At 56.0% G+C, this 27,531-nt stretch overlaps 2 protein-coding genes and 1 long non-coding RNA gene across 11 annotated transcripts in view; 1 reads left to right on the forward strand and 2 right to left on the reverse strand.

Annotated features, from left to right (window-relative positions):
- MPP2 (MAGUK p55 scaffold protein 2) overlaps positions 1 to 12,361 on the reverse strand; it is a 28,725-nt gene extending 16,364 nt beyond the window's left edge. The window contains exons 1-4 of one of the 8 annotated variants that reach the window (XM_078437097.2): positions 12,242 to 12,351; positions 10,660 to 10,723; positions 9,696 to 9,759; positions 4,583 to 4,701 (exon numbers count right to left, since the gene is read on the reverse strand). In XM_078437097.2, the coding sequence (XP_078293223.1) occupies positions 4,583 to 4,701; positions 9,696 to 9,726 (150 nt within the window). In that variant the 5' untranslated portion in view covers positions 9,727 to 9,759; positions 10,660 to 10,723; positions 12,242 to 12,351. Of the gene's footprint in view, positions 1 to 4,582; positions 4,702 to 6,266; positions 6,391 to 9,695; positions 9,760 to 10,659; positions 10,724 to 10,898; positions 11,087 to 11,904; positions 12,118 to 12,174 lie in introns of those variants that run through there. The other 7 variants (XM_078437098.2, XM_078437100.2, XM_078437099.2 and 4 more) reach the window with 7 other exon arrangements.
- Positions 12,362 to 22,871: 10,510 nt separating this feature from the next.
- LOC144614228 (uncharacterized) lies at positions 22,872 to 23,591 on the forward strand. 2 transcript variants are annotated; one of them, XR_013551854.2, is made up of 3 exons: positions 22,872 to 23,004; positions 23,136 to 23,309; positions 23,476 to 23,591. It is a non-coding gene; the product is annotated as an uncharacterized LOC144614228 (long non-coding RNA). The 2 variants fall into 2 exon arrangements; XR_013551853.2 differs by having other exon boundaries at positions 23,136 to 23,591.
- A 379-nt stretch (positions 23,592 to 23,970) lies between these two features.
- On the reverse strand, positions 23,971 to 27,250 carry PPY (pancreatic polypeptide). The gene is made up of 2 exons (XM_060647841.3): positions 26,546 to 27,250; positions 23,971 to 26,331 (listed from the first exon to the last, which is right to left on the reverse strand). The coding sequence occupies exons 1-2, from the start codon at positions 26,806 to 26,808 to the stop codon at positions 26,256 to 26,258; spliced, it is 339 nt and encodes a 112-aa protein (XP_060503824.2). The 5' UTR covers positions 26,809 to 27,250; the 3' UTR covers positions 23,971 to 26,255.
- Between the last annotated feature and the right edge of the window lie 281 nt (positions 27,251 to 27,531).

Genomic DNA, 27,531 nt, shown 5'->3' on the forward strand with positions numbered 1-27,531 from the left:
TTGTAACACCTCTTTATGGTTTGAAATGCACTTCTACATCCTTGACTTTCCCCATCCCTACTACAACTCTGAAAGAGAGACATCATCATCCCCACTTTTCCAAAGAAATAACTAAAGCTCAGAGAGGTTGTCAGACATACTAAAATCACACAGCCAACCAAGGACTCTTCTGACTCCAAACCCCATGTTCTGTCTACCTCATCTCATGTGGATTAGATCACAGGCCCCCCAGCTGGCAGATGTCTCCACTGGTAACAGTTTGCCAGAATTTCTGAATGTCAGCTGACTTGGATTCCTCACCTTTGACTTGCCTGTTGTTGGAACACCTGCTGAGGGATCCAAGTCGGCCCTCCCTTATGTCACCCGCCTGCTAAGGCTGCCACCTGTTGTCTGCAGCCAACCCCCTGGATTTATGATCTGTCGGCCAGATTTGATTTCCCTCCAGAGCCTTTACTCTCTGGGTTTGTCCCCTCAGGCCCCGCCCCTCCATCCAAGATCTACTCACCCAGCCCCTCCCAGGCTGTCTGCCACATCCCCAGAGGGAACAGGCAAGTCCCACCCCATAGGGGAAGGGGCCGGGGCTTAATAGCTACTACAGGAAGTTCCAGCTTGTTTATGGGCCACTTTGCCAAGAGAACCAAGTTTTTACAACTGGATCTTTGATCCGAGCCCTTTTGTCTGGTAAGTTGGAAATGTATCTCTGTATGCAAGGCCATTAAAGTTGTGAGAAGGAATAAGTAGGTCCTGTTGTCCAAAGCAGGTCATGGGGTCAAGCCCAGACTGAAGAATGGAGAAACTCTGCCACTCGATGAGACAAGTGACAAAGTTCCATTGCAAAGCGTCACACGTACAGGGATGGGAAGGATTCTTACTGAGCTCAAACAGGCCTTTATGGAGATGCACTTCTTGTCTGTCTCACAGCTCAGTGGAGAGAAGTCACAGGGTCCTCTTGGCCTGTCAGCCTCGTACTGGGGGGTCTCAGAGTTGAAGAAAGGTCCACACTATTCTCTGTTGTGCTTTATGCATCTGGAACCATCCTGGGAATCTCTTGGGAGGAAATTCTGACCAGCTTATCCCCCAAGGACAAGTCTGGAGAAGGGAGTTTATGTTTCCAGTCTGATACGGTTCGTCGGTAACTTCTCAGGTAGGCTGTACCGTGACACCCCAGGGCGACAGACTTGGACTCCATCCGGAGAACAAACTATCTGACCGCTCACTCCCACAGCCCTAGCCCTGTGCCTGGTACTCAGTGAGCACACAACAGATATTCGCTTTATCAGTGATGGCTGACCGGGTGAGTGACGGGAAATCGTACAGCCAGCAATCCCCTCACTGGAGGGCCGTCTCGCGGATCAGACAAAGACACCGAAGAAGGACGCTAGCAAGGGCCATCATGCTTCAGAGGGACCTTCTAACCCCGAGATTCTGCTATCCTAAAAGCTCTCTATTTCATTGGCTGTCTCACTGTAGAAGCAACAGCTAACGTGACCCAGAGGGGACAACGGTCTAAAAAATCCAACTCTGAAATTGGCTTTGGCCGGTTACGGGTGTCGAGGGTCAAAATGTGCATATTCAGCAATGCCACTGCCAAGTGTCCACCCTAGAGAGACTCACACACGTGCAGAAGCAGCTGAATGTGAGGACACTCGCCGCAGCGCTGTCCTTAGTAGAAGAAAGTCAGCAACATCACACCTTTTCTCAGCAGAACCGATAAATAAATACACCAGGCTCTATCTCATAAACTGGAATACCACACAACAGAGAGGGAGACACAGAATCTGAAGCAGGATCCAGGCTCTCAGCTGTCTGCACAGAGCCCACACGGCGGCCCTTGAACTCACGAGCTGTGAGATCGTGACCTGAGCCGAGATCAAGAGTCAGACACTTAACCGACTGAGCCACCCAGGGGCCCCTACAACAACATACTTCCTATTTCTTGCAAAGAAACAACAAGCACTAAAGAAAACAGGGCCAGCACTCACGACCTGGAGATAGGTACTTACACAGCTGTTGGGTTTAACTCCTACACTCGTTGTATTCATTCATTCAGCAAATATTTAGTGACCACCTACTGTATGCCAAGGGCTGTTCTGGGCTCTGGGGATGCAAACAGAAGGACACCCCTGCCCTCCGGGACCTCACATTCTCTTTGTCGGAAACATGCGTGCTGCCTTGTTTTTATTTTTATTTTTTTCAATACTCATTTATTTGTTTATTTATTTAATTGGGGGGGGGGGCAGAGAGAGACGGAGAGAATCCCAAGCAGGCTCTGCGCTGTCATCACGGAGCCGGACAAGGGGCTCAATCTCCCGAACCATGAGATCATGACCTGAGTCGACATCAAGAGTTGGACGCTTCACCGACTGAGCCACCCAGAAGCCCCTTCCTGTTTTTACTTTTAATACACGAATACAGTCCTTGACCATTGAACGAAAAGCAATCGGCCTTTTCTCCAATTCCCCCCAGTCTGCTCACTTTTCTCCTCCCCAGAACATCCCACTACTGACCATTTCAGCCCTTGCCCCCTCCGTGGTTAGCAACCTCCCCAGGTCTTCATACGGAACGTTCCACACGACCAGGCTCTGTCCCCGGGGCACAGTGTCCCCTGAGTAGCTCTCTCCCTCCAGTGGGGCCTGGTCCCTCCCACACCCCATGCTGGAGCCAGCCACGGCTGTCCTGTGCCAGAGTCCCCATCCCTACCCTGAGGAAAAGCCACCACCTGGCTGTACCGCCCTCTACCGCTGTCTCAACAGCATCATTGTCACACTCCTGGTCACTCCATCGCCACTCCTTGAAACCCTGGGCCTGCCTCGGTCTTCTCCCACCCCAATGCCTTGTCGTACCCTAGATTCCCACCCCACCCCCACACAAACCTTTCCTTTCTGAGCCTCTTTAACATCAATGACCTCCCCATCCACTGCAGCCACATCCTAAATTGTCGTGTTACCCCCTAGAGCTGTGCTCCTTGGAAATCTTTCACCTCCCGCCTCCCTCTCTCTAATCTCTGCCTTCTCTTCCAGTTATGCACTCTCTCCCCAAACACTCTATGACCTCAGAGAGCCCCCAGGCCTCCATCTTTTCCCCCCCTCCCTGCTCTCCCAGTCTGGGCCCCAGAAGTGATGCTCTGAGTCCCTCCCTCTCACTGGTCCCCTTCACACTGCCCCCCTGCATCCCAGCCTCCACAGCCCACAAGACCTAGACCAAAGCCACCCCCTTTCCTCCTGGCATCCCGGGACTGAGCCCACCCCCACCTCGAAAGTCCGGCATCTGCCACGGGCAGTCTGGGGCCCTGTCAATCCTGCTCCCTGGCTTTAGTGGGGACCCCTTGCCCTCCCTTCAGCGATTAGTCAAATCTTCATCTCCAAATCCCCCTGCTCCATCCGGATCCCTAATTTCCAGCAGACCACTGCCCCCCGCTTCTCTGAAAACCCTGAGCAATCACACATGATTCTCTGCAACTCCGCTGCCTCCTCCCCAGGAGACGGGGCGCCCTTCTACCCGCCCCCCCACCCCCCGCACCTCAGCTGAGGGCACCACCAGCCTCTTACTTCCCCTATGCAGAATCCTGGGTGCCTTGCAACCTCCACCCCTCACCTTCCACACCCAAACACCAAACGCTGTCAATTTATTTCCTCAATAATTCTTTCCTCTTTCCCTCCCTCAAGCCCTGTTACTAGAGGTCTAGTTCACGGCCATCTCCAACTCAGGTCTTTCCAGCTCCAGCCTTGACCCTCCAACCATCCTCCACATGGCTGCCAGAGGGATGCTCCTAAAATGACCATGTGCCATCAACACACCCTTGCTTAAAACCCACAAAAGGCCCCATGTCACTCACAGGACATCACAGGACGAGGCCCAAGTCCCCAGCACAGCCCCCGGGGCCCGCCACAACCTGTCAGCATCTCGGCAGCTTATACTCTCTGTCTTGCACCCGAAGCTCAAGCCTCACACCGACACTCAGTCCCCCGCATACTTCTGGCTTTTTCTCACTTCTGTTTCTGCTCAAGCTCTTCCCTTGTCCCCAAATGCCCTCTCCCTCCTCTTTGTTCTTCCAGACTCAGCTCAAGTGGCCCTTCTTCCAGGAAGCTTTCACTGGCTACATCGGGCCAGGTTAGGCATCTGTCCTTATATTCCCCAAACACCTAGTGCATCTGCCTCTATCACGGCCATTGCCAACTCGTTTCATGACTTTCTCTCTTAGTGAGTTTCTCCCCCACCTGATGTGTGGCAGGTGGCTTTAAAAAAGACACCTGCACAAAATGCTCGAAGGCAGGGAGAGACAGGCAGGATGAACTCTGGAGATTCCAATGCACAGACGTGCCCGCCCCTCGGCAGACGCACCCTCCACAAGCTGGCGGTCACATCTGCCCACATGGGCCTGTCCACGCTCTCACCAGCCAGGCACGACACAGCCCCCTCACCTGCAGTCATGCAGATCCATCACCTGGGCACCATCATCATGCAGAGACCCTCCCAGGGTCTTCTAAGTGCCACATGCCCCATTCCCAGGCACCCTGTGGCCAACACCCCACAACCTCCCCAGACACCGTGCTCTTATGCCCACCTCCCCGAAGCACTATACCTTGGCCAGGGATCTTACTATGGGACTTTCCATAATGCCTCGAAGGAAGATCAGGTCCAGCTCCGCGGCCCCCGTGGCATTGGGGAGGGATCCCAGGTTGTCCAGGACTTGCTGCATGGCTGGGAAGAAGGGACGGGCAGTGAGACACAGGTACCAGCTGGGCACAGGAGGCCAAAACACACCACAGCAATCCCACCCTCCTGCCCTGTGCGCCACAGAAGACAGCCCCTCTCCAGCAGCAATTCCCTCAATGCCCAGCACCGACACTCCAGGCCCCTGAATGCCTGGGGAAGGGAGGTGGGGGGACAGGGCAGTTTGCTTGGCCTGTTCTCTAGGCCCTAGGTAATGCCAGCCGGGGCAGGTGGGGGGCTCCTGGAAGCAGAAAATGGACTCGAGGTGCGTGGGGGGAGAAACGGAAGCAGTTGTCAGGTTCCAGGTTCTGTCCTAAACCAGAGAATCACAGACTCCTCACTCAAGCTCTGGATGGGCTGGTCCCGGGACTCAGCCACCTGCACCTAGAGGGTTCAAGGATAAGACAGACAGTACTTGGGGGTGTCCCTGAGTGCAGGCCCAGAGTCAAGCAGGCAGCCATGCAGGCGGCCAGAGCCTCTACAGTACCCAGTACAAACAGTACCACTAATTCAGTGTGATTTTTCAAAAGTCACGGTCCCTCACCGGCCTCGGTCTTTCCCTCCTGTAAAACGGGTGGGTGCAACTGTGTCTACAGGCCCTTCAGTTCTGGCAGAGAGTGATCTATTACCATTGAGAAGTTAACATAGAACACAGAGAGCCAAAGCCATAGAACACAGAGAGGCCCAGAACATTGGCAGGAGCTGGGGAAACGGGCACCCAAGGGCAGAGGTTAGACCAAATCAGCCCAGGGATCAGCAAACCCGCAGCCTGGCATGGGACATAACAAGGACGTGAGAACACCTGACACTGGGCCACCAGAGTGGCTGCTGAGATCTGAGGTAGGGGCTGTCTTCACGCACCCACAGAGGTGGGAGCTCCTGGCTGTGGCAGGTTCTAGGAGGAGGACGGGAGAAGCAGAATGTGCCCAGCTGGGGGCAGAGATGGGCAGGGGGTATCATTACTCTGCCACCCAGCCACCCACGCCTGCATCTACGTAACAGCACTCAAGCTATGGAGGAGGGGTGGATACAGTCCCTGCCTCCTCTCACCACTCTTATCAGCGCCCCCTCCTCCAGGCAGGAATGGGGACGAGGAGGAGGGGGCTCTGAACTGGAGAAGCAGTCATGGCTCAAGGACCCCCTCTTTGCCTCCTCCCCTCCCCCCCTCCAGAAACAGCATCCAAGCCAGCCCTCTAGACCCCTCCTACTCAGGCCCAGGCTTGGCATTGATCAGAGACCTGCAAGGCCTTTCGTGGCCTCGGAAAGAAGCCAGGGTAAGGACTCTTCCTGCTCTGCGAGGGCATCCTGGGATCCACCCTCCCCGGCCATCCTCACGTACAGGCTCACAAGCCTGTCAGCCTTGGAGGAGGACAGAGGCAGGGGAGTTAATGCCCTCTGTCCAGGCCAGCTCTCCTGGCAGGCTGTGCCCCCAGACCCTTAGGCTCCTGAGAGCCCGCTCCCAGGACACGCTCTCCAGATGCCCAAACCCCCAGGGAGGAGAGTAGATTAAGGGTCCAGCTTTCCCCCCAGCCTCCCGCCCCGCCTTTCCCTACCTTCCCTCTGGAGATCGGCTTCCTCAGAAGAGCCCAGGGATATACCCTCCAAGGAGGCCCCGCTGCCCGGACTGCCCGCCATGGCTACCCCCCACCCCCGGCTCCGGGGCTCCTGGGGCAGCCTCCACGCAGCCGTCGCTGCCTTCCCTGCCTAAGCAGGGCAGCGCTGGAGGAGGCGGGACTCGGGGAGCGCCCTCTGCAGGATCAGCCAATAGCTAGGCTCAGACTCCCTGCCCGCCCTGCTGATTGGCCAAAGCCCGACTGGAGCAGCCGGGTGGGGAGGGGGCGGTGATAGGGTGCGAGTGGGGCCGAGGGAAAGGGAGTCCTGGTCTTCCTGGTGCTCGATCACCCCCCCACCCGTGTTCGCACCAGCGGGGGTGGGGAGGAGGCGGCAGAGAGGAGGTTTGTGGGGCAGGGGGTTCAGCCTGCTGCCTCTTCACAACTGAGGCGGTGCTCAGAGACCCCTCCTCTCACAGTCCAGCTGCAGGAAACCTAAGGCGGGGCGGGGATTTGGCCCCAGCTTGTTCCCGCCCCCCTTTTCTGGAAGTCTCTTCTCCAGTACACCCAGGCCACTTCCTCCTCTGGCCCTCAGACCTCTACCGTATGTTCCTTCTCCAGACCCAGTTTCCTTTACGATGACCCCCTCAGGATCAAAGGAAGCCCCCAAGAATGACTCTCAGTACCAGGGGCACTCTCACTGCCAGGGGCAGTGGCAGTGGCATGGGGCAGATAACCAAACCCCAAATGCCTCCCCCTACCTGCTAGCCTTGGGGGAGTGGAGGGGGGCGCAGAAGAGGTGTGGGGGGGAACAGGGAGGAAAAGGAGGGGAAGGGAGCACTATTACTGCGGGCAGGGGAGGGTGCCTCAAGCCCTTCTGACCCCACACCTCAGCCGCAGCCTCTCCCCTCCCCCATCACGCATTAGCTTCTCCCCTTAGATTAGGGATGATGCCTGGTGGGCAAGTCAGGCATCTGGGAAGGGAAAAGGTAAAGGTGCATTCTCGCAGCAGGGACACAGGTGGGCAGGAGCAAAGGACTTGGCAGTCACCCCAGCCCGCTGCCTCCATTCCTCTGATACCCTGTACCTATGAGGCCACCTCCAGACACTGCTGCTGCCACCAGCCAGCCAGCCAGCCAGCCATTCCCTGAGGAGTGGCACCAGGTCCTAACGCACCCCTGGTTGCCATGGCAGCAGGAGGGATTACACACCAGGACATTAACCCAGGGATGCAAGAGAGATTTAAAGAGACAGCTCCACCTCAAAACAGCCCACATCCCAGCCTCGATTCAAAGACAAGGGGGAGTCAAGTAAAGAGGGAAGAGAGGGTAGGGCTGCAGGTCTGGAGACTCCAGGGGTAAGTTCTCTAAATACCCAGCCCATGCCATAACCCACACATCTCCCAACCCATCCCCAAGGGGGCCCTCCACTCTACTAGAAGTAGAGTTGGGTCTCTCTGTGAGAATCCCACTCCACAATGACAATGGCCATGTTGACCCGTGGGGAAGGGTAGGAGGACATTGTTAACTTCACTATGCAGATCCCTAGGCTGGGATCTCTCGGGGAAGGGAGTGAGGAGAGGGAGGGTGACCCTGAACTCAGAGGCAGGGCACTGCTATCTGTCTATCAGGCCTGTAGAAAGTGTAACGGCCACAAATGAGCAGAGGCAGATCCATCATTAGATTTTTGAGTCCAGGGGCCAATCCAGCCTGGGGCAGGCAGAGAGGGCTGCCTGCAGGAAGGACCGAGAGGCTCATGGTCTCAGGGTCTCACATCACCTCTTTACAGAAAAGGAAACTCAGGCTCCAAGAGGTTAAGCAGCCTGCTCCTGTCCTCCTTCCTTTGGATGTGGGAAGGCAGAAGTAGCCTATGGCAAAACACCAGGGGATCAGGGTCCCCAGGAGTCCTCAGAGGAAGCAGACTGTACCCATGCCCCTAGACTCCCCTCCCTGCCTGACCCCCCACTGCACCCCCACCATGCCCCTATCAACTGGCCTGCAACAAAGAAGTCAAATTCCCCTCCCTCTACACCCCTTCCAGGCACTATTAATGGGTTTACTGGGCAGCCCCAGATTGAGAGGCCTTTAATCACGGGCTCAGGGATGGGCTTAATTAACTCCCAAGCAGCTTACAGTGGGACCCAGGCAGACTGGAGCAGAGTGGGAGCAGGCTGGACAGGAGGTAGGGGCACTGAGCCCTCCAAGGCGGTCAAAGCTGGGGGACAGTGCCTCTACTACATGGAGAAAAGGCCTTTCTTGTGGGGACAAGGGTGTCACAGTTTAGGGTCTGGCCTACTCACAGCATCCTTCACTTTCCTGGCTCACTTTCTCAGAGGAGAGGGACAGGGGAGTCATTCTAACCAAATTGGGAGGCCTGGAATGTCTTGCAGAGGCAAGGGAAGGGGCTGCATGGACAGGAGGTCAGATAGATCAGAGCAAAACAGAGCAGATTACAGTGTGAGGGCCCCTAGCCTCGAGCATAGGGAACTTCACCTGGTGGGCCCCTGAATGCACAAGGGGGTCCATGAACCCCTGGGGTAGAATGCAGATTTTGTACATAGAAGCATTGGTCTACGATGAGGGCCCACAGCTGTCATCAGATTCTCACAAAGGGATTCAGGACCAAGAAAAGTTAAGAACACTTCTCTCGTCCAATCGCCTCATGTTACAGACGGGAAAACCTAGGTCCTAAACAGGACTCAAGGTCACAGGCTAATTGAGGTAATAACCCAGCAGCACAGCATAACAACTGTGAATAGTCCTATGATGGAAATATCATCACAGCCTTTGAATTTCACATCAACCTCTTGATGGAAGAGGAGACGCAGGCCCCAAGAGGTTAAGTAATTTGCTCCTGAGGCTTCCGAGCTCATCTGGGCGGCTCACTCCCTTGCCCTAAAACCTCCTACAGAACCAGGTCCAGGCTTCCTGAACTGGCACTCCCCACACACAGGTCCTTATGTCCCAGCACACATAGACGCACATGTTGCTGGCACATGCTGGTTTACTCCACCTGTCTGGTGGGCACCGCACTTTGGACTTCTCAGCCCCAGGCTGTTCTGCTATAGTCCCTCTACTCCCAAGCCATCTTCCAAGGGCCAGCTCCTAAGGGCCACCTCCCCAACCAGCCTGGCCCCGTGCCATTGCCCTCCAGCAATACTGTGGATCGTCTCCGGAGCGCACAAGTCCCTGCCCTCCACGGAGGTGAGCTGTGCCACGTCTCTAGCCCCACCCTGGGGCAGACGCAGCAGGGCCATAGAAGCAGCTGGAAGGAAAGGCTGAGTGGCAGGATGGAGCAGCAGTGGGGGCCAGTTTATCCTTAGAGGTAGCCAGGTAGCCGTGGACGTGCCCGACTGCTGCTCTCCAACCCCAAGCCCCTGCCTGGCACTCTCTGAACCACTGATACAAACTGACCTCCTCAGCCCCTTCTTACCGGACTCAGAGTTGGTGGCAGCAACTGGCATGGTGAGGTCTGCAAGGGCTCTGCAGTGTCTCTCCTGGAGGAGGGGAGGAAAACGAATAAGAAGGAACAATGGCACAGCAATGGGGAAGGAATGGCGGCGGCGGTGGGGGGGGGGGGGTTCCCCTCAGGATCAAGGCATTACCCAGAGACTATATGATCCCACAGGAAGGCAGGAAGAGCACATATTACATGCCCATTCCTCCAAGGAGGAGGAAATGAAGGATCAGAGAGGTTCATTGCTTTGCCTAAGGTCACAGAGCTAATATAGAGAGCTACAATGAAAACCCGGGATTTTAACTGTTTCTGTCTGCCATCTGTCCTTTATTCATTTATTTTTTTTGAGGGGGGAGGGTGAGAGTCCAGAATTTGAGGCAAAAGCAGGAAAGATGGGCATTCCCAGGCTGTAAGCTGCGTGAAGTCAAGAACTACACCTGTTTTATTTTGCTTCTGGAACCTAGACGTAGCCAGTGGAGATGCTCTTACAATCTTTCGTCTGTCTGGCCGACAGAAATGAAGTCATACCTTCCCAAGCCCTCTCTGACTTCCTCTTTCTCCCTTTGCCTCTTTTTAGCCCAGAGCTGGGGCAAGGAGAGCAGTGGGCTCCCCAGTCTCCAGTGGGGGGTGGGGTGTGTGCAAGGGAGCCACCCACTACCTTTTCCTCCCTTTGCCTTCCTGGGCACTTGCTGGTGGTGAAAACCCTAATTCCCAGTTGCCGTGACAACTAGAGGCAGTGACTCCCAGCAGGGGTGGGGGAGAGGAGGGAAGCAGCTGGCAGTGCCCACTTTAGGACTGAATGCCTGCTGGGCCCTGGGCGTAGGGAGCCACACCTTCACCTCCCCCTAAAAAAAGGACTCTCCCTAGAGGGACCGATACCAGATTTTAATACAACCCTCCCTGGTCCCATGCCTGCCACCCCCAGGCCAGAGCTGGTCACCTGAACTCAGGTAGCAGTAATTACAAAGGCTGGGGGAAGACTTCGCTTCCTCCTGGATCTGCCCCTTAAAGACATGGAAGAAAGGAGTTTTAGGGGAGAAGAAGGGAACCCCCCCCCACCGTGATGTTAGCACCCAGGCTGGGAGACATGCCCAGCATCTACTGTGCCAGCCAGTGCCCCCACGCCAACCCCTGCTGTCCGGATTCCTTCCCTCCTCCCCCATCCAAAGTCCTGACCACCTGGAACCTGGGGCATTCTCCTGGCTGGTGCCGTTCTCCCCGACAGTTATTGGCAGAGGGGACTCCAGACATCTTCCTTCCTTAGAGAGCGGAAGGTGAGAAGAGGCAGGGAGGATCCTGTCCCCTGGAGTCTTGCCCAGCCTGCCTGGGTTTTTCTCTGGGTAATCCGTTCCCACAGCATCGGCTAGCTCTTCCCCACAGCATCGGCTAGCTCTTCCCCACCCCCACCCAGGCCTCTGAGAGGGCGGGGCCTGGCTTGTGCCCACATGAGAACAGCAGTGCCAGGCAAGCCAGGCTGGCTCTGGGCCAAGGTCCGGGGCCCAGGCTTCTGGGAACGCGCTCCTCGACTTCCAAAAGCCTGCGCCTCGGTGTCCTTTCACCCCTACCTCCAGACCATCCACACCACCCAGGGTCAGTAGGTGATGCGGATCCCTCCATCAATACACATACAAAGAGATGTTGAGGAGAAAGGTCTGACAAAGGAGCTTTGAAGACCGATAGATCGTGGGGAGGGGTAGACAGCCTAAAGGATGGGGGTCTAGGGACGTGCGGACCTGCACGCACCGACAGTCAGAGAGCCCCAGCCCCACCGTCTCGGCCCTAACCCGCTGGGCGCTAGGACCTGGGGGAAGGGGGGCGTGTTGCAAGCCATCAAAGGAGGCTCTTTGCAAGCGCGCCCGCGGGAGTCTAGGGGATGAGGTCACTGACTGGATGCCCCCCGCCTCATCCCCCCGCCCCTTAGTTGACCTAACTTTCTGACCCCCGCTCCTCGCTCCTGGCACCGATCCCCTCCCAGGTCTCCAGGCCGTAGCCCTGGCCTTCGACCCCGACCCGCCCCCGCTACAGCCTGGGAGGCGAAAGAAGCAGCGCGCCCCCCTTCCCAGGACCCCTTCCCAGGGTAGGTTGAAGTGTTGACCTCCCAAGGGGGTCTGAGGGGCCACGGGGACCCACGCAACCTCTGTCTCGCGCCCCCACCCCCCGGAAGCGCTAACAGCGCGGTTCTTACGTAATGCCCGGCTCCAAAGTCCCCCGAATCCGCACGGCCCCCGAAGAGGCCTCGCGGATACCGGAGCCTCGCACAGCTCACCAGCTCTGAGCCCGATGTCACTTTACAGCCCTAACCGCGGGGGCAGCATCACGGGACACCGGGCTTTGATTTCTCCCTAGGAGCCCCCGAGAGAGGAAGGGAGGAGGGAGGTGGAGAGGGAGGGGACGGACCCGAGGGAAGGGACCCGGGGAAAACCGGACCCAGAGAATAGGGCCCCAAGTGCTGTACCTGCACGAAGAGGAAGCAAGGACCTTGGGGTGAGCGCTGGCCCAGGGGTGGGGGGGGAGGCGCCTACCTGCGCCCCGGGGAGTCCGTAGCTCGGTGCGGCTCCAGCGCAACCCGGCTCTTCGCGTTTATTGCTTGTCAATCGTTACCCTGGCTCTTAAAGCGGCGAGGCCTCCTCTGCGCGAGGGGGCGGAGACGGAGAGGGGAGAGGAAGGGAGGGGGATACGGACGTCGCGGGAAAGGCCGGAGAAAGTAGCCTTCCCGAGCGGCTGGAGGGTAGGCGGGGAGGTGGTGGTTTGGGAGACACCAAACAGCCCAAGACCCCCTGCTCTCTTTCCACTAGGGGAAGCACAGGCTGGGACCTGTACCCACCCGTGTCCCTCGGCGCCCAGCGATCCCTTAAAAGGGCGATGGTGAAAGATTGCTCCCTTCTCTCCGCTTAGACCCGCGTTCCAGTTTCAGGCGGGCCTCGCCTCTCCCGGCTATCCCTCTCCCCGCTTCGGAAAAGGGAACAGGAGTTCCCTTTAGGAAGATTCCCCAAGGGGCAAGAGACCCATCCCCAGAGGGTCTCGGGCTCAGGGGCAGCTTCCAAGGACTCGAATGGTGGATAGTTGGATCCCAGCCACTCTGGAAGAATTTGCAAAAATGGGGGAAATGCCTTCCAGGAGTAGTTTGAGATCTTATTTTAAGTCTGGATCGGAGAGCTAGTCCATACCCTTCCTACGGAATAGGGAAAGAAGTAACTTGCTATCCAGTCTTCAGAGTTCCATCTCAAGAAGTAAATAAAGTGTTAAACCCAGTTAGTTGCCTGCCTTAGCCCAGCCTCTGGCTCCACCCCAGACCTGCTTGTAAAAGATCGTGTATGGCCTTGAATACTTGGAAGTTCAGCCTGGAGACCATCCTTGGTTCAAAGGGCTGAGCATTTGGGGCCAGCCACGGTACCTTTCTGACTTCAGTGTTCTCCCACCCCCTCCAATTGCCTTCCGGAATATGCAGAGATTATCCCTCTTTCTTGCTAGCTGGGATCCTAATGTCAGAAATGGAACGAAGCTCCTGGCTGTCTCAGTGGTGGTGCTTGCAGCTCTTGATCTCTGAGTTGTAAGTTGAAGTCCCACTTTGAGTGTCAAAATTACTTTTTAAAAAATCTTAAAGAAGAAAGAAAGAAAGGGGCGCCTGGGTGCTCAGTCCGTTAAGTCTCTGCTTCTTGATTTCAGCTCAAGTCATGATCTCATGTGAGATCAAGCCCCAAGTCAACTCTGCGCTGACAGCTAGCTTGGGATTCTTTTTTTTTTTTTTTTTTTCCTCTCCCCCTCTCTCTCTGCTGGTCCCTGACTTGCGCGTGCACGCTCTCACTGTCAAGATAAACATTTTAAATGAGAGAGAGAGAGAGAGAGAGAGAGAGAGAGAGAGAGAGAGAGAGAAATGGACTACATCCTGGAATCTTGCCTGGAAATCTCAGAAATGGGCTTGACTTGCGATTCCATCCAGGAAGCAGGAGACTGGCCCCAGGGCCCCAAGAGACTCAGTTCACCCCTGATGAGCTCTGGAGGGCTCTTGGTTATATAGGTATAGGGAAAAGGCATAACACCAGGCCAAACTCTGCTGAAAGCCATGAGCATCCATGCTCTCCGCCCTTACTGAGGGAGGAGAAGAAAGGTAGTTAGCGACCCCAGATGGTGAATCCTGGAATTGCAGGCTTCAGTTGCCAACCAGAAGCTTGCTGGGGCACGGTTGTCAACCCCCTCCTCAGCCCTCAAACCAGAAGATCCTCCTAATTCAACTCAGAAAAAAAGTCCCCTTCCCGTTATGAAGGCTACCCTCCACTGTCACTTGTCCACGTCTGAGCAGAGAATCACTCAGCTCATTGCATTTGGTTGGGAAGTAGAAGGATCTTGAATCCCTCTGAAATATTAATTACTTCTTTTCAATCAGGCAACTATAATGCCATAGCAACCCATAACAAACCTTCAATTCCATTCAGGATCCCCAAGACAAGGTGGAATCCCAGACTCTGGCCCACAAGGGAGGTGGAGCCCAATTTGTTATTTTTACCAGCTGCTTTCCCCCACATACACACCCCAGTAGTCAGTCAACAAGTATCTTTCTAAAAGGGCCTTACAGAATGCCAGCCCCTCACATCTTTTTAGGACCTTACAATTGATAAGCTGATTCTCACAACAGCCTGGTGAGGTTCTGGTGTGGGGAGAAGAATTTCTTGATGCAGAGTAGGATGCTCCTATTCTGTTTCAGACAAGGGGCCAGCTTCCATCATACCGAGTCAGATGCCAGCTTGGATGCCAGGTTCAGTGACTCCTGATCTCCTGGAGCTCACAGACTGGGATGGAGATCAGGGAGGCGGGTGGTGCCTGGTGGTATAGTTGAATGTCATAACAGAGGTGCAGTAAGCGGTCCCCAAGGAATGAGAGGTACTACTGGTGGGAGATAGAGTAGCTGAGAAGGGAAGCCGGTTGGAGAGGTTCACAACGCATCCCATGCCAGTCAGTGGCTGCCCACCGTGCTGGGAAAAGGGGGAAAGGGCGAGGGGGATAGAGTCTTCTCTGTGGTCTGTAATTAGTTCGGTCTTCCAGCCTCCGCAGGTCACAAGGGTGCAGGCAGTGTCTCTGCTTCCCCTAAAATCAAGGGCTTTGGGAGTCCCCTTGTTCATCCCAGGGCTTTGGGAATCAGGACACAGAGAGCGGCTGTTCTGAGTTTCAGGCAGCTCTCGCGCGGTGTAGTGTGATGGTACACTCCCGATAATGGCCAGCAGGGGCCGCCAACAGCTATCCCAAGTCTGTCTAGACCCACCTGCTTCAACTTCTCACCCCCCCACCGCTGCAACTTGCCAGTCTTGTTCTGGAAATCTTTCCTATTGGCTATATCTCTCAATAAAATAAATAAATAGATAAATAGATAAACAAACAAACAAACAAACAAGTTTGAAACTATCACTGCATATATATACGTGGGTGATGTGTGTGTCCCAGGCCAGTTACCTCTCTGGGTCTCAATTTTTTTCATGTGTATAATGGTCATAACAGCCTCCGCCTTGGGAGAGGACAGATGTAAAGTGGCTGCCACAATGCAAGGCACACAGAAAGTGCTCCGAAAATGTTCCCCTATGGGTCTGGGTCGAAGAGGCTCTAGCAAGGTGCCCTCTGGGCAGTGGATGTTTAATCTCTGCCTCTGGATATCTGGTGTGCCCATAACTGACCTCAGGTCCTCCAGGGCATGGGACATCCCAGGGCTTCTGGATCCCCAGGTATTTGGTATGGATTGTGTGTCCTCTTCCCGCTGCCCACACAACCATTGGTGGCATCTTGCCCAGCCCTGTCTGTGCCACCCACTTCTCTTTTCCTCTTCTTCCTCCATTTCCCCCACCAGGGTGCCGAGGGCTTTGCTATGGACACCATATCAGGGGGCCAGGAATAAGTAGTCCATCACCAGAGTGGGGACGAGCTTGCAAAAGGCAATGCAGACCTTAAGAGTGGGAGGGAGTCTTGCTAGCCACCCCAGTAGCCCCAAAACCCAATCTCCATTGCTGGAGACCCTCGTAAACCGATTATGCCTTGGACTGCTCCTGTAGACCCGGACAGGCAGGGATGAGGGGCCAAAGGGGGAGAGAGTGGAGGGAGGCTATAGACAGTGGGAATATACGTATGCCCTGTGGGCTGTGTGAGGCACTTGAGTTGTTGTTTAGAGACAGAAAGAAAGGAGAGAGGGGTGTCCCTGCTTGAATCGGTGACCTGGAAGAGGGCTGCATGTGCGGGCGTGCATGCACGCACCCACACCCTGGGCCGAGGGAGCACTCGCAGAGTGGGGTTGGGGCAGAGACAGAAGGGACGGGGGGCCGTGGAGATCATTAGGGCGGCTTGCTGGGAGACTTCAGGCAAGACCAGTTTGGCCTGGGCTGGGTAATATCCATCTCACAGGCCCTGTATAGACTGGAGCGGGTGACCCACATAAAAGTGCTTTGTGAACCACGGCAATGTTGCTCAGGGCATGCCCTGGCCATGGCCCCTTCCCCGGAATGCAGGGAGGCCCCAGGCCCCGATCCGTTTTCTGCCCCTCCCCTGACACACACAGCAAAGGCTCTTCGCCCCCAGCCCTGCTTGGCTCCAACTGCTCAGCTCCAAGCCTCCCCACCACCATCTTCTGCTGCCCTCCGCATCGGGGTTTAGCCACACTGGGCCCACGATGTGCACTCTCCTGTCTGAGGTCACCACCTTCAGGGTCACAGCTCACACGCAAAGCCTGCTTTGCCCGGAGCTGTCTCTAGTGCCTGCCGTGAGAACTGAACTCTGACAGCACCGAAGTGCCCCAGCCTCCTACTTCCTGGGCCAGATGGCCAGATGGGCCCTATTCCACGCTTCCTGGGGGAGGAGGAGAGATAGTATGGAATTAGGAGAAGTGGGGTAGCTCTTTCCTCTCCACTGTGTCTGGGGCATTTGCCTAGTCACTTCACCCCCACTGCTGAGATTTGCCTCCTTTTAATTTTCAGAAAGCTTACTCATAATTCAAAGCTTTATCCTGCACTCGTGGGCTGCCACTCCGTGCTCCAACCACGATCCGCACCACAGCGGCCGTTTGTGAACCCTCGGCCCGCAACAGTTCCAGTCCCTTCGCCCGTATACATGCCTTTGGTCCTCATAACAACTCCTCGAGAGGCGGACTACTATGACCCCATTTTACAGACGAAGGCACTGGGGGCCACAGAGACTAAGAAATTTGCCCAGAGGCATTCCACTGCTAGGTGATGGAGCGGCGATTTGGCCCCAGGTCGTGCGGCCTCGGCCTTACTTCATAGGTACTATTTCTGGCTTTCATTTCTTCATAGATGAAGAAATGAAAGGTTAGACGAGTTCAGTGACTTGTCTGCCCAGGATCGCACAGCAAGCAAGTGGCAGAGCTAAGCTTTAGCAGGTTTTGTTAGTAAAGAAACTTGCTTAGTTTTCTATAAATTGTTCTCCAGTCTACAAAAATATGATAACTCACAGAAACTGCTGCACTTACATAACATTTAAATGCGACTTAATTTAAGACAGTGCATAAAATTATCAGCATTACAAGAAATTAACTTCTAGACACAATTTGTAGTCTTTCTAGCTAATCCTTCGCTGTTATCCGTCACAGCTTAAAGTAATCTTGAATTTGTCTAGGCTTGATTAAAATACTTTTGCGAATGGGTCCTAAATCTTTTATTAACTTGGCATCCGACCCTGGGCTTGAGAACAGCTGAGCAGTTCTCAAGAGTGGCTAGCAGTGAAGCCCTAAGGCAAGAACCTGCTGGCTTTTAGAGACCCCCTTCCTCCTCTAGTGCAGAAAACCTGGCTACTTGGCCTTGGCTTTTCTCATCTACAAAATGGGAGGTTTGGGAATTGGAATTCGTTTCCTGAATTCCCTTCCCACTCCATCAAAATATGTATCCAAGCTGACAACTTCCCACTATGCTCATAAAGGGGCTAATAACCTTTCTTTTTTTTTTAATTTTTAAAAAATGTTTTTATTTACTTTTTAAGGAGAGAGACAGAGCATGAGCGGGGGAGGGGCAGAGACAGAGGGAGACACAGAATCCGAAGCAGGCTCCAGGCTCTGAGCCATCAGCCCAGAGCCCAATGCGGGGCTCGAACTCACGAACTGTGAGATCATGACCTGAGCGGAAGTCAGATGCTTAACCGACTGAGCCACCCAAGCGCCCCCCAAAACCCTCAGGCTTCCGGCCCCAAGTCCCCAACAGGGATTTCCAAGAGGTGGTATCTTGGTAGATCGTTCTTGAACTATTAACTAGTCCATTAGAGAAGTACCTACTCCCACTACTGTGAGGTTCTTTGAAGATAATGACTATATCTTATTGACTGCTGTAACTCCAGCACCTAAAGCCGTGCCTGCCATCAGGTGGGTGATCAATTACACGGTTCGGACCCTGGGGGCAGGACCGTATAGTGGTAGTTGGAAAGTCCTCTGGTTCATTGCAGCGTACAGCCAAGGATGGGAATAGGTAAGGGATCATCATCAGACGATGGGCCTGGCGTGCGGACGGGTGAGGACTGCCAGGCTAGTTAGTGGATATCTGCCTCTCGATATCCGGATATCCTCTCTGCAGAGGAGCCAAGGACCCCGGGGTAGGGCAGGGAGGGGACGGGGGAGGCTTCGCAGAAAAGGAACGGCCAGAACGGAGTCCCACCTGGGACTGTGCCAGGCAGAAGAGTGGAAGACGCTCATTCCAGATAGAAGGGACAAGCAAGGGCTGGGGTATGAAAGTGCAGAGCTGTTCGGGAGGCCACTGGAGTCTTAACAGGCGGAGGGTCAGACAGGTCCATTGAGGGAAGAACCTGCCCATGAGCAGGTGATGTGGCTAAAGAGAGTGGGTGGAAAAGCAAACTTCCAGGACAGGGGAATGATAAACCGATGGTCGGTACGTCCTCATCCAGGGACAGTTCTACTCAGCAATAAAAAAGAACAAATGGCTGATGTGCCTGGCAATACAAAAGAATGTCAAAAACGTTATGCTGAGTGGAAGAAGCCAGACAAAAAGAACAGACTGTTTGATGCCATTTATACGAAGTCGGAAACAGGCAAAACTAATCTATAGAGATCAAATCACTAGTCATTTGGGGCCAGATGAACTGGAAAGGGGCAGGAGCGAACCAGCTCAGGCGATGGAAATGTTCTGTGTCTTGACTGTGGGGGTGGTTACACATTTGTCAAAACTCATCCGCCTGTACACTTCAAATAGGCGAATTTTATTGTGTTTAAATTATACTCCTATAAAATTGTGTTTGAAGGCTTTGTGTGTTTTTTTAAGTGGGCTGTGGTCACATTGTGAGCGACCTCAAACGTCATGCTAAGAAGTTTGGGTTTAATCCAGGAAATAATGGAAGGCTTGTTAGCCAAAGTTTTTTTTTTTTTTTTCAGTTTGCTTTGGTTTGGCTCAGTAACAAGTAAAAATCCAATTTAAGACCAGATGAAGCAAAAGAGGGGGGTTCTCTGAAGGGTCCTGGGACAACTCACAAAATTCAAGGAAGACTCGGGGCCAGAAGCCTGAGAATCCTTCTCTCAGCTTCGTCTCCCAATAGCCCCATGACCTAGCCCTGGTGTTTCCCCCGTAGCTGAGGACATCATGATCAGAGAAGCAAAGCGACTTGTCTAGGGACACACAGCCAACGAGCGATTATGCCAGGCTTGGAACCCAGGTCATTCTGATACCAGTGCCTGTGTCTTGACCACCAGACCTGGAGGAACAGGGAAGAGTTTACTCAAAAAGGCCTCTAGGAGAAACAGAGCCAAGCAGATGGAGGGAGAATGGAAAGGGGGGAGGGGGCACAGAGCATGGCGAGAAACCCCACCCAGAGTCAGGAGTAGCTGACAGGCCAAGGGACCGAGAAGTGATCGAGGGGAACTCCGAACTGCAGATGGCCTGAATCCCGAGGGACAGAGACAGGGTGGCTTCCCAAGAAGCTGAGACCGCTTCTCCAGATCTGAGACAGTCCTGAGCTTGCGTCTCAGCCCCACTAGCCTTGGGTAGTCTCATAATTTCTCTGAGTCTGTTTCCTCAAATGCAAAAGCAGTTGATGATGCCTGAGCAACTGCAGTGATTATCAGTTATTAGTAAATAAATAGATAAGATACTCGGCAGGGCTATTAGGACTGTGATAATATTTTGTGATTGTGATAATAATATTCAGTGCTTTCTGCCTCCTTCCCCAGCCTGCTCACCCCATCAAGCATTTTCTCTTCTTCTGCCAGGAAGGAGGGTAGAGGAACACCATCCCTCAGCACATGACAGTTCCTGGAATGAGTGAGTGAGTGGAGAAGAGTGAGGGACTGAGAGTGAAAGCCCTGGGGTTTGTAAGGGCAGTTTGGGTCCTCAAAGCCAAGGCTGTACGAGGACACATCATTTGAGCTCTTTCAGGCACGGGGTCATCAACAGTGGGCTTGTGCCTAGATGAAATAAAAGATAGCCTGTTTGTGGGCACCCGGGTGGCCAGCCAGTTAAGCATCCAACTCTTGATTTTGGCTCAGGTCATGATCTCACAGTTTGTGAGTTCGAGCCACTACTTGGGAGTCTCTCTCTGCTCTGCCCTCGCTTGAGCAAGGGCATGCTATCTCTCTCTCTCTCTCTCTCTCTCTCTTTCTCTCTCTCTCTCTCTCTCTCTCTCAAAATAAACTAACTTTAATATATATATGGTCCATTTGTTGGGATTTGATATCTACATCTGATATCTACATTTGATATCTACACTGATATCTACATCTGATATCTACATTTGATATCTACACTGATATCTACATCTCCTCCCAATCTGCACTATGGAATTTTATCATAGGAACCTCATTTCTTTTTCTTGAGAGTCTTGGCTCTGTGGGAACGCAGTCCCATCTCACTTGGCTGCTGAACCATCGCAGAAACTTCGGTGACATTGACATTGAGTTTCTCATCCCTTCCCCCAAGGGAGAAGTGAGGATGGGGGCAGAGGGTGCATCCCTGAGTGGAGGGGCTCACATCATTGTGTGCCAGAAGCTGCCCAAGGGCTTCAGCTACATCATCCTACTCAACTGCTCACAACCCCAAGGCTATAGGTGTGGTCAGCTCCATTTCACAGGTGAGGATGCAGAGGCTCAGGGGAGATAATGCCCCTTAATCAGGGTCACACAGCCAGGAAGTAGTAAAGTGAGGATTCCTACCCAGAAGCCCCTGCTCTTCCTACTGTGTCCCTTCTGGGGGGTGGGGGGGCAGGGAGACAGGGACTGGCATGAAAAAGCTTCAGTCCGCTTTTTACAACCCCACCACAGAAAAGCAGCACCATTGGGCAGGTAGAGGGGCCCTGACAGGCCGCACGGCCAAAGCTCTGTGACCTGAGGCAGCTCAAGGCCTGAGTTCATCACTGAGGCAGCCAAGGCCCACCACACTTTAGAAAGTTCTGCAGGTCTCCCATCAGGGTCTCCAAGGTGGCTACACAGGCCGTGAAAATCTCCAGGATGAGCAGTAGGGCTTGCAATCCTAAAGGCAGAAACCTTAACTTCACCCATGCCCCTGCCAGCAGCCCTGAAGCCAGGAGTAGGGCTGCTGAGGCCCCGGCTGAGGGGGGGTGGGGGGGAAGCGCACCTGGTCTCTCAGCACAGCCCCCTCCCAACCCCAAGAACAGTCCCTGGGCGAAGCTCAGCCCCTTCTCAACCCCAGAGACTGTCCCTCCCTAGAATCTTTAGACTCGAAGCAAAACGTGACCCTCCTCCCCGGTGCCTCCAGCCTCCGCCGCCCACACCTCTGGGCCCCTGGCAGGAACTGTGCCCCGGGGTCAGGACAGCTGGCAGTCCATGTGCTTCCACCCCCGCTTTCTCCCTGTTCCCAACTCCCAGGTTAAGACACAGGGGCGGGAGGAGGCCGAGCTGGGGTGGGGGGACCTTAGCGGGGAAGGGGGCATGGATATAAAGAGCCCCGGGGGATCCTGGACAGATGCCCTTCCGCTGTGCCGCTCTGTGCCTGCCCAGAACCATGGTAATGTCTGATGGCCAAGTCCGGGACCCCTGTCAGCTGTGCTCTCCAGGAGCTTGGGGACAGAGGCTGGCACCAAGGGCCCTTCCCCAGGCACTAAGGGCATGAAGGAGTGAGGCCAGGGCAGCCCCTTCTGCCAATCTGATGGCCAGAACAGCTGCCAGGGTCTCCTGCCCCTGCTTTGGGCAGGGAGGATGAGGGGCGTGCCTGGTCAAGAGAGGGCTGAGGGTCCCAGAGGCCCTGGAGGGTGTGTATTAAGTGAATGGGCATCACAGTCTGCGAGTCACCAGACGTGCGCGTGGGTCGCCAGCACAAAGTTCTCCGTGCACAGCTGGGGGCATACGTGGGGATCCCCGGGCGGGCTTTCCAGGATGTGGCCACATTAGGCATTCACGTAACATGTTTTATTGAGCACCTGCGAAGCGTCAGGCACTGTTCTAGGTGCTTGTGCTACATCCGTGAGCAAAACAGGCAAAAGGCCCAGGGGTGATGGTGCTTCCACTGGCCGGGGGCGGGGCGTGCCTCTTGGGAGAGATGAAGACAATTTTTAAAAGCACAGAATATAAAGGTTAAAGGTGAAATGGAGGGGGAAAGTAGAACCAGATGAAGGGATGGGCTGCAATTGTAAACAGGGGTAGGACCCATTTAGGAGGTTGATTTTGAGCTGATGCCCGAGGCGGGGAGGAAGTTGGCCCTGCGGACCCCTGGAGGAAGTCTTCCAGGCAGAGAACGGCCTGTCTGGCATTTTTGAGGAACAGCAAGGAGGCGAGAGAGAGAGAGAGAGAGAGAGAGAGAGAGAGAGAGAGAGAGAGATTGGAGGGGGGGGGAGCTGACCGCTGGCTCCACGCAATCCTCCCGGTCCATCCGAGGGCGCGCGTCCCGGTTCATCCCCGCCAGCCGCGTTTCCCCGGTGCTTTGCGCGCGCAGGCGCATCACTGCGGGTCCAGCTGCGCCCCTCTCGGTCGGGACACCCGGGCACCGGGAGGTCCCTGACGGCCTCGCGCGCCTGTGTGCGTCCCACAGGCAGACGCGCCACTGAGCTTGAGCGCCGGCGCGGGGCTCGCCCACCCGGCCACGGGGCCCCCCCCCCCCGCGTGGGCGTCACGTGACACGCCCCTCCCCCGCGGCTCTGTCTGCCCCACCCCCCCCCCGACGCCGTCTCTGCGCTGCGCGTGCGCACTGGTCCTGGTGTGCCTGGTGCCGCTGCTGCTGCTGCTGCTGCGGCCCCGGGGCGCCCTGGGCTAGGAAATGCGGCTGCCGCAGCCCCCCGGGCCCAGGGCGGCAGATTGGCTCTCCAACTTCGCCCACTTCAACAAGTACCTGGAGAAGCTCTTCAACAGCAGGTGGGCGGGGGGGGAGAGAGCGGGAGGGAGGACGGAGGGGGTGGGGGTGGGGGAGGAAACGGACGCCACCCGCACCCCCACCCACCGCTCCTGGCCGCCCCGTGATCTGTGCAAAGACGTGTGTTCCCCAGCGTGAAGTCTAAGGACCCCAAGAAATCTAAAAACGTTAAAAACCCCAAGAATGCCACGAACACCACAAAAAGTCCACCAGCAAACACCGTGAAACCGCTACCAGAGAATGCTAGGAAACCTCCCCAACAGAACACCGGGAAACCCTAACCACTGACCTCCTCCCAGGGCCCCAGGTAGGAGAACCTGGGCAGGCTGGCACCGATCGATCGATCGATGGATCAATCGGGAGCTGCAGAACTGGGGGCAGGTTGGGCTGGAGGGAGAGGAAGCCCCTGGGGTGGGGGTGGGGATACCGGGGCCGCAGGGACTTCCTTCTCCAGGCCGGGCCTTGACCTCTAGATGCCTGGCTCAAGTCTCCTCGCCCGCCGACCCGCTTTATATTCCGCGAGGAGCCTTAACTCCTACCTGCCCACCTCCCCCACCCCCAGTGAGAACAATAAAGAGAAATCTTTCTACTGCTTTGGTGACTTCTGGGGGGTGACTTCTGGGGGCCATAGGCTGAAGGGGACCTGTCCTTCAAGGGGGAGAGGGGACCCTGGAGCGCCTACTGCGAGTGAAAAAGACTCCCCTGCGGTTCTTCCCCGCCTTCTCCCTGCAGCCCAGCCACCTGCCCTCACCTTACACACATGCACCATTAGGGGGGGCTCTAACTAGAGGGCGAGCAGAGGTAAGAGGAGTCGGTCCCAGCAACCTCAAAGGAGGGGCTTCAGCCATGACCCCCCCTCCCAAACACACACACACACACACACACACACACACACACACACACACAGAAGCTTTGATGCTAGCCCAGATGTCCGTGTTGGCACAGGAACAAGCCGCAGTGCCTTTGCCTGCCCCTCAGGGTAAAGAATGTGTCCTGCCTTTCCTTGCAGGTCTGCCTCAGCCCCTCTGGCGATGAGCAGAGCAGAGGAAGAGGCAGGAGCCCAGCCTGGGGCCTGTCCCTGAGAAGCTGGGTGCCAGCGTGCCACTCTCCTCTGGGGGCTGGTGGCCATCAGAAGGCCTGGGCAGGGGCAGGGGCTGTCAGCAGCAGACGCATCTCTCCTGAGCCAATTCTCACACACAAGTGTGTCCTGAGCAGGATCCTAATTCCTGCCCCGGGGAAGTGTCTACCTCTCTCCCTGTTCAGAGCCTATTCCCTTAGCTGCCAGAGAAAATTCTGGGGCTTCAGCCTCCGTCATCCAAACTCAGACTTTGTTCTGCTGAAACCAGCCCCCTCCCATCCACCCACTTGGGTTTGAGAATCACCTTCAGCCATGCCTTTGGCTCATAGCTGCCACACACACACACACACACACACACACTATCCCATCCCACCTACTCAAGGTGTCCAAGAAGGGCAAGGGCTGGAGAACGCCACTGGGGCCCACCGAGACTCGAGACTTATCCTCAGTGCAGGCCTCCCTGGGGCAGAATCTGGGTCCTCAGCCTCATGGAACCAGAGTGTGAAAGCCGAAGACCGGACTCCTGGGGGTGGCTGGAACTCTCGGCTAACCCAGCCTCCTCCCAGAAGGCCGACTCCCCCTGCAGCCTCCCCTCCTGCAGCTGCGTGAGCAGCTCCTACACCAGGATTTCACTACTTCTCAGGACAAGTTCTCTTTAAGTTTCTGGTCCGTCCAAGACGCTTCCTTCTCATCACGGAAAGCCTGCCCTCCAGAGCCCCATCCAGGAGCCACGCGGAGTTCACCGTCACACTCTTCCAGAAAGTGCAGCTTCGTGTGTTTCCTCTCTGCTCATCTTTCTAGCATGCTTCGTGGATGCAGCTGGTTGGCCAGGAGCTGCAAACCAGTCTGCCCCTCAAAGGCTCCCATTTACTAAGCATTTACCTGGTCGAGGACCATGCTAAGTGTTTTATGTGTTCACATCACGCTCACGACAACCCTGTCATCCTTCCCACTCTACAGATGAGGAATCTGAGGCTCAGAGAGGTTATAGCCCTGCCCCAAAGCACACAGACAGAAAGTGGCAGATCCTGGAATCAGACTCAAGTTCATCTGATTCTATAGCCAATGCCGTAGCCCTGTATTACTAGCTTGTTGTCTGCGCAGGACCTTGGATAAGCGGCTGCACCTCTCTGAGCCTCGGTTTCGTCCTCCGTAGAGTGAGGCTAACAGTATCTCCCTCACAACGTTGTTGATTGCGCCTGGCACACGGTAAGCTCCTTTTCCCAACAGTCTGCACATGACCCCATCTCCAGATCCTTCCCTGTCACAGTCCCCCTCCACCGGCCATGCTTCTGCCGGGCCCCGCGCCCCCTGATGAGCCGTGTTCCTACTGAACATGCACAGTGACACGTCTCTGACCTGTCCAGGGAAGGGTGGCTCTTAATGCCGCTGATACAGCACCAGTCATGACTTAGCACCAGTCATTCCTCAGGGCTGGGCCGTTGCCCCTGCCCACCCCGCCCCCACCCCCCCCGCCCCGTGTCAAGGACACTTTAGTATAAATGAGTACTTCACCTATTGCCTGGGTGTAGGAAAGAATTGGTGGAGGAGAGGATACGTTTAGGGGCAGGGCTGTCATCAGACTGTTGACCAGGAAAGTCTAAAGTGCTGAAATGGGAAAATTCAAGCCTCACTGACTTGCTGAATGGCCTTGAAGGAGTCCCTGCCTCCCCTGGGCCTGCCCCTCTGTGAAGTGGGGAGGAGGAGCTGAAGGGCTCTGAAGACCCCACAGACCTTCTGGATCATTGGCAATACCTTCCTTTCCCTTCTTCACCTCCCTCCCCTCCCCCTTTCTCTCCTGAGCATTCGGCCAGCCTGCTCCTCCCCCCCCCCCCGGCCCCCCCAGGGGTCCACAGAGACACACAGAGAAGCTGTGACTTTGATTTGCTTTATTTAGTCTGCGGAGGAGCAGCGGGGAGCAAGCTTTGGCCATTGCCAAGGGCGCAGAGGGGAGAGCTGGGCCGGCACTGCCCTTGGAGCCAGAGGAAGCAGGCGGTGGCATTACACGTCCATCGGGCTGAGCTCCCTGTGAGGAGAGGGCAGGACATGGCAGTGGGGGTGGACAGTCCTTGCGCCCTCGAGAGACGTCAGGCCAACTCTGGGCCTGTGTTCTCCCCTCCCCCCACCCCCATTACAGCCCCCGGGGACCTGGGCACACACAGCAGGGAAGCAAACCTACCTGGGGGCAGCTGCGTGGGGAGAGCCCCACTCCAAGATATCCAGCGTTTCTCCTCTGTCTCTTTTCCCATACCTGGTGAGGGGGCAGGTGGAGAGGCAGGGGGCGGGAAGACCTGTGCCCAGGGGCCAGCCTACCCGCCTCATGCCCACCCTTGGGCACCATCCCACCCAGGGCCCAGGGCTCCAGGCCTGGTCAGTAGACATGCTCTGCTTTCCCAAGAGCATGGCTGGGCTCGTGGGCCAGGGCCGCGGGGACAGGGATTTCTCTCCCTCTCTCGCACACACACCTGGGCCTGGTCAGCATGTTGATGTATCTGCGGAGCTCGGCCGCATACTGGGCCATCTGCTCCGGCGTGGCATTGTCCCCCGGGTACACCGGCTCCAGCGGCGCTCCCCGGGCACCCAGCGGTGGCTGCAGCAACAGAGCCACACAGGCGGACAGGAGCAGCAGGGAGAGGCAGCGGCGGGCGACAGGCATCTGAGGAACGAGGAGCAGGAGGATAGAGGCAGAGCTGAGTCCACCTGCCCGACCCCTTGACCCATCACTCATTTGTCCAAGCCTGGGGACAAAGGGGCAGAGTGAAGGGCTATTCGGCCCCCACCACCCCACCTGCTAGACCCTGCCCTGGGGGAGCACGGACAGCCAGGTCACGACCTGCCCAGCAGCCGGAGCTCAGCCAGGCCCTCGGCACCGTCGAAAGTGTGGCAGAGAAGGTGGGGGACGTGGGGCAGGGGAGCCAGGGCTCACGACATCCAGAACCTTGTGGCTCTGAGGAGGCAGACGCGGGGTGGGATGTAGGGGTGCTCCAGCTCACCGACCGAGTGGGAGCACACAGAATGAACTTGGGAACCCAAGGACAGAAATCCCCAGCCCGTGGGTCTGCCGCCCCCCTCCGCCGTCAGGGTTGACATCCAGGTACAGGTCCTGGAGAGGACGCTGTCACCCGTGTCACCCTCAGCTGATAGGCACGGTTGCACGGTCAGACCCCCCCCCCCCCGAGGTCATGGTCACGCACATTTGTGTGCGTGGCCACCACCCACTCCCCGCACACGTTTTCTGTCTTCTGGTCAGCAGACTGCTCTTCCAGGGTGGCAGATTCGTCCAGGTGTAGAGTCCACTCCAAGCAGGACCTCAGAACCCCCGACACCCACCCCTGCTTTGCAAGGCATCAAGTCCTTCCCCCATCCCAGGCCCGAGGCCCAAGGAGTCTGCAGAGGCTGGCCCCCACCCCGGCTGAGACCGCTTACCCTGAGTCCTGAGTGCGCGCGCACG

This window comes from Panthera onca, chromosome E1 (assembly GCF_046562875.1).
Source record: "Panthera onca isolate mPanOnc1 chromosome E1, mPanOnc1 haplotype 2, whole genome shotgun sequence".
In the NCBI taxonomy this organism is placed as follows: domain Eukaryota; kingdom Metazoa; phylum Chordata; class Mammalia; order Carnivora; family Felidae; genus Panthera; species Panthera onca.

Bases quoted from the DNA above. Each gene is read 5' to 3' on its own strand.
- PPY (XM_060647841.3), bottom strand. From the start codon at position 26,808: ATGAGTGATGGGTCAAGGGGTCGGGCAGGTGGACTCAGCTCTGCCTCT. The intron at 26,332-26,545 runs GTGTGTGTGCGA...CCCCCTCACCAG, and splicing joins AACATGCTGACCAGGCCCAG to GTATGGGAAAAGAGACAGAG.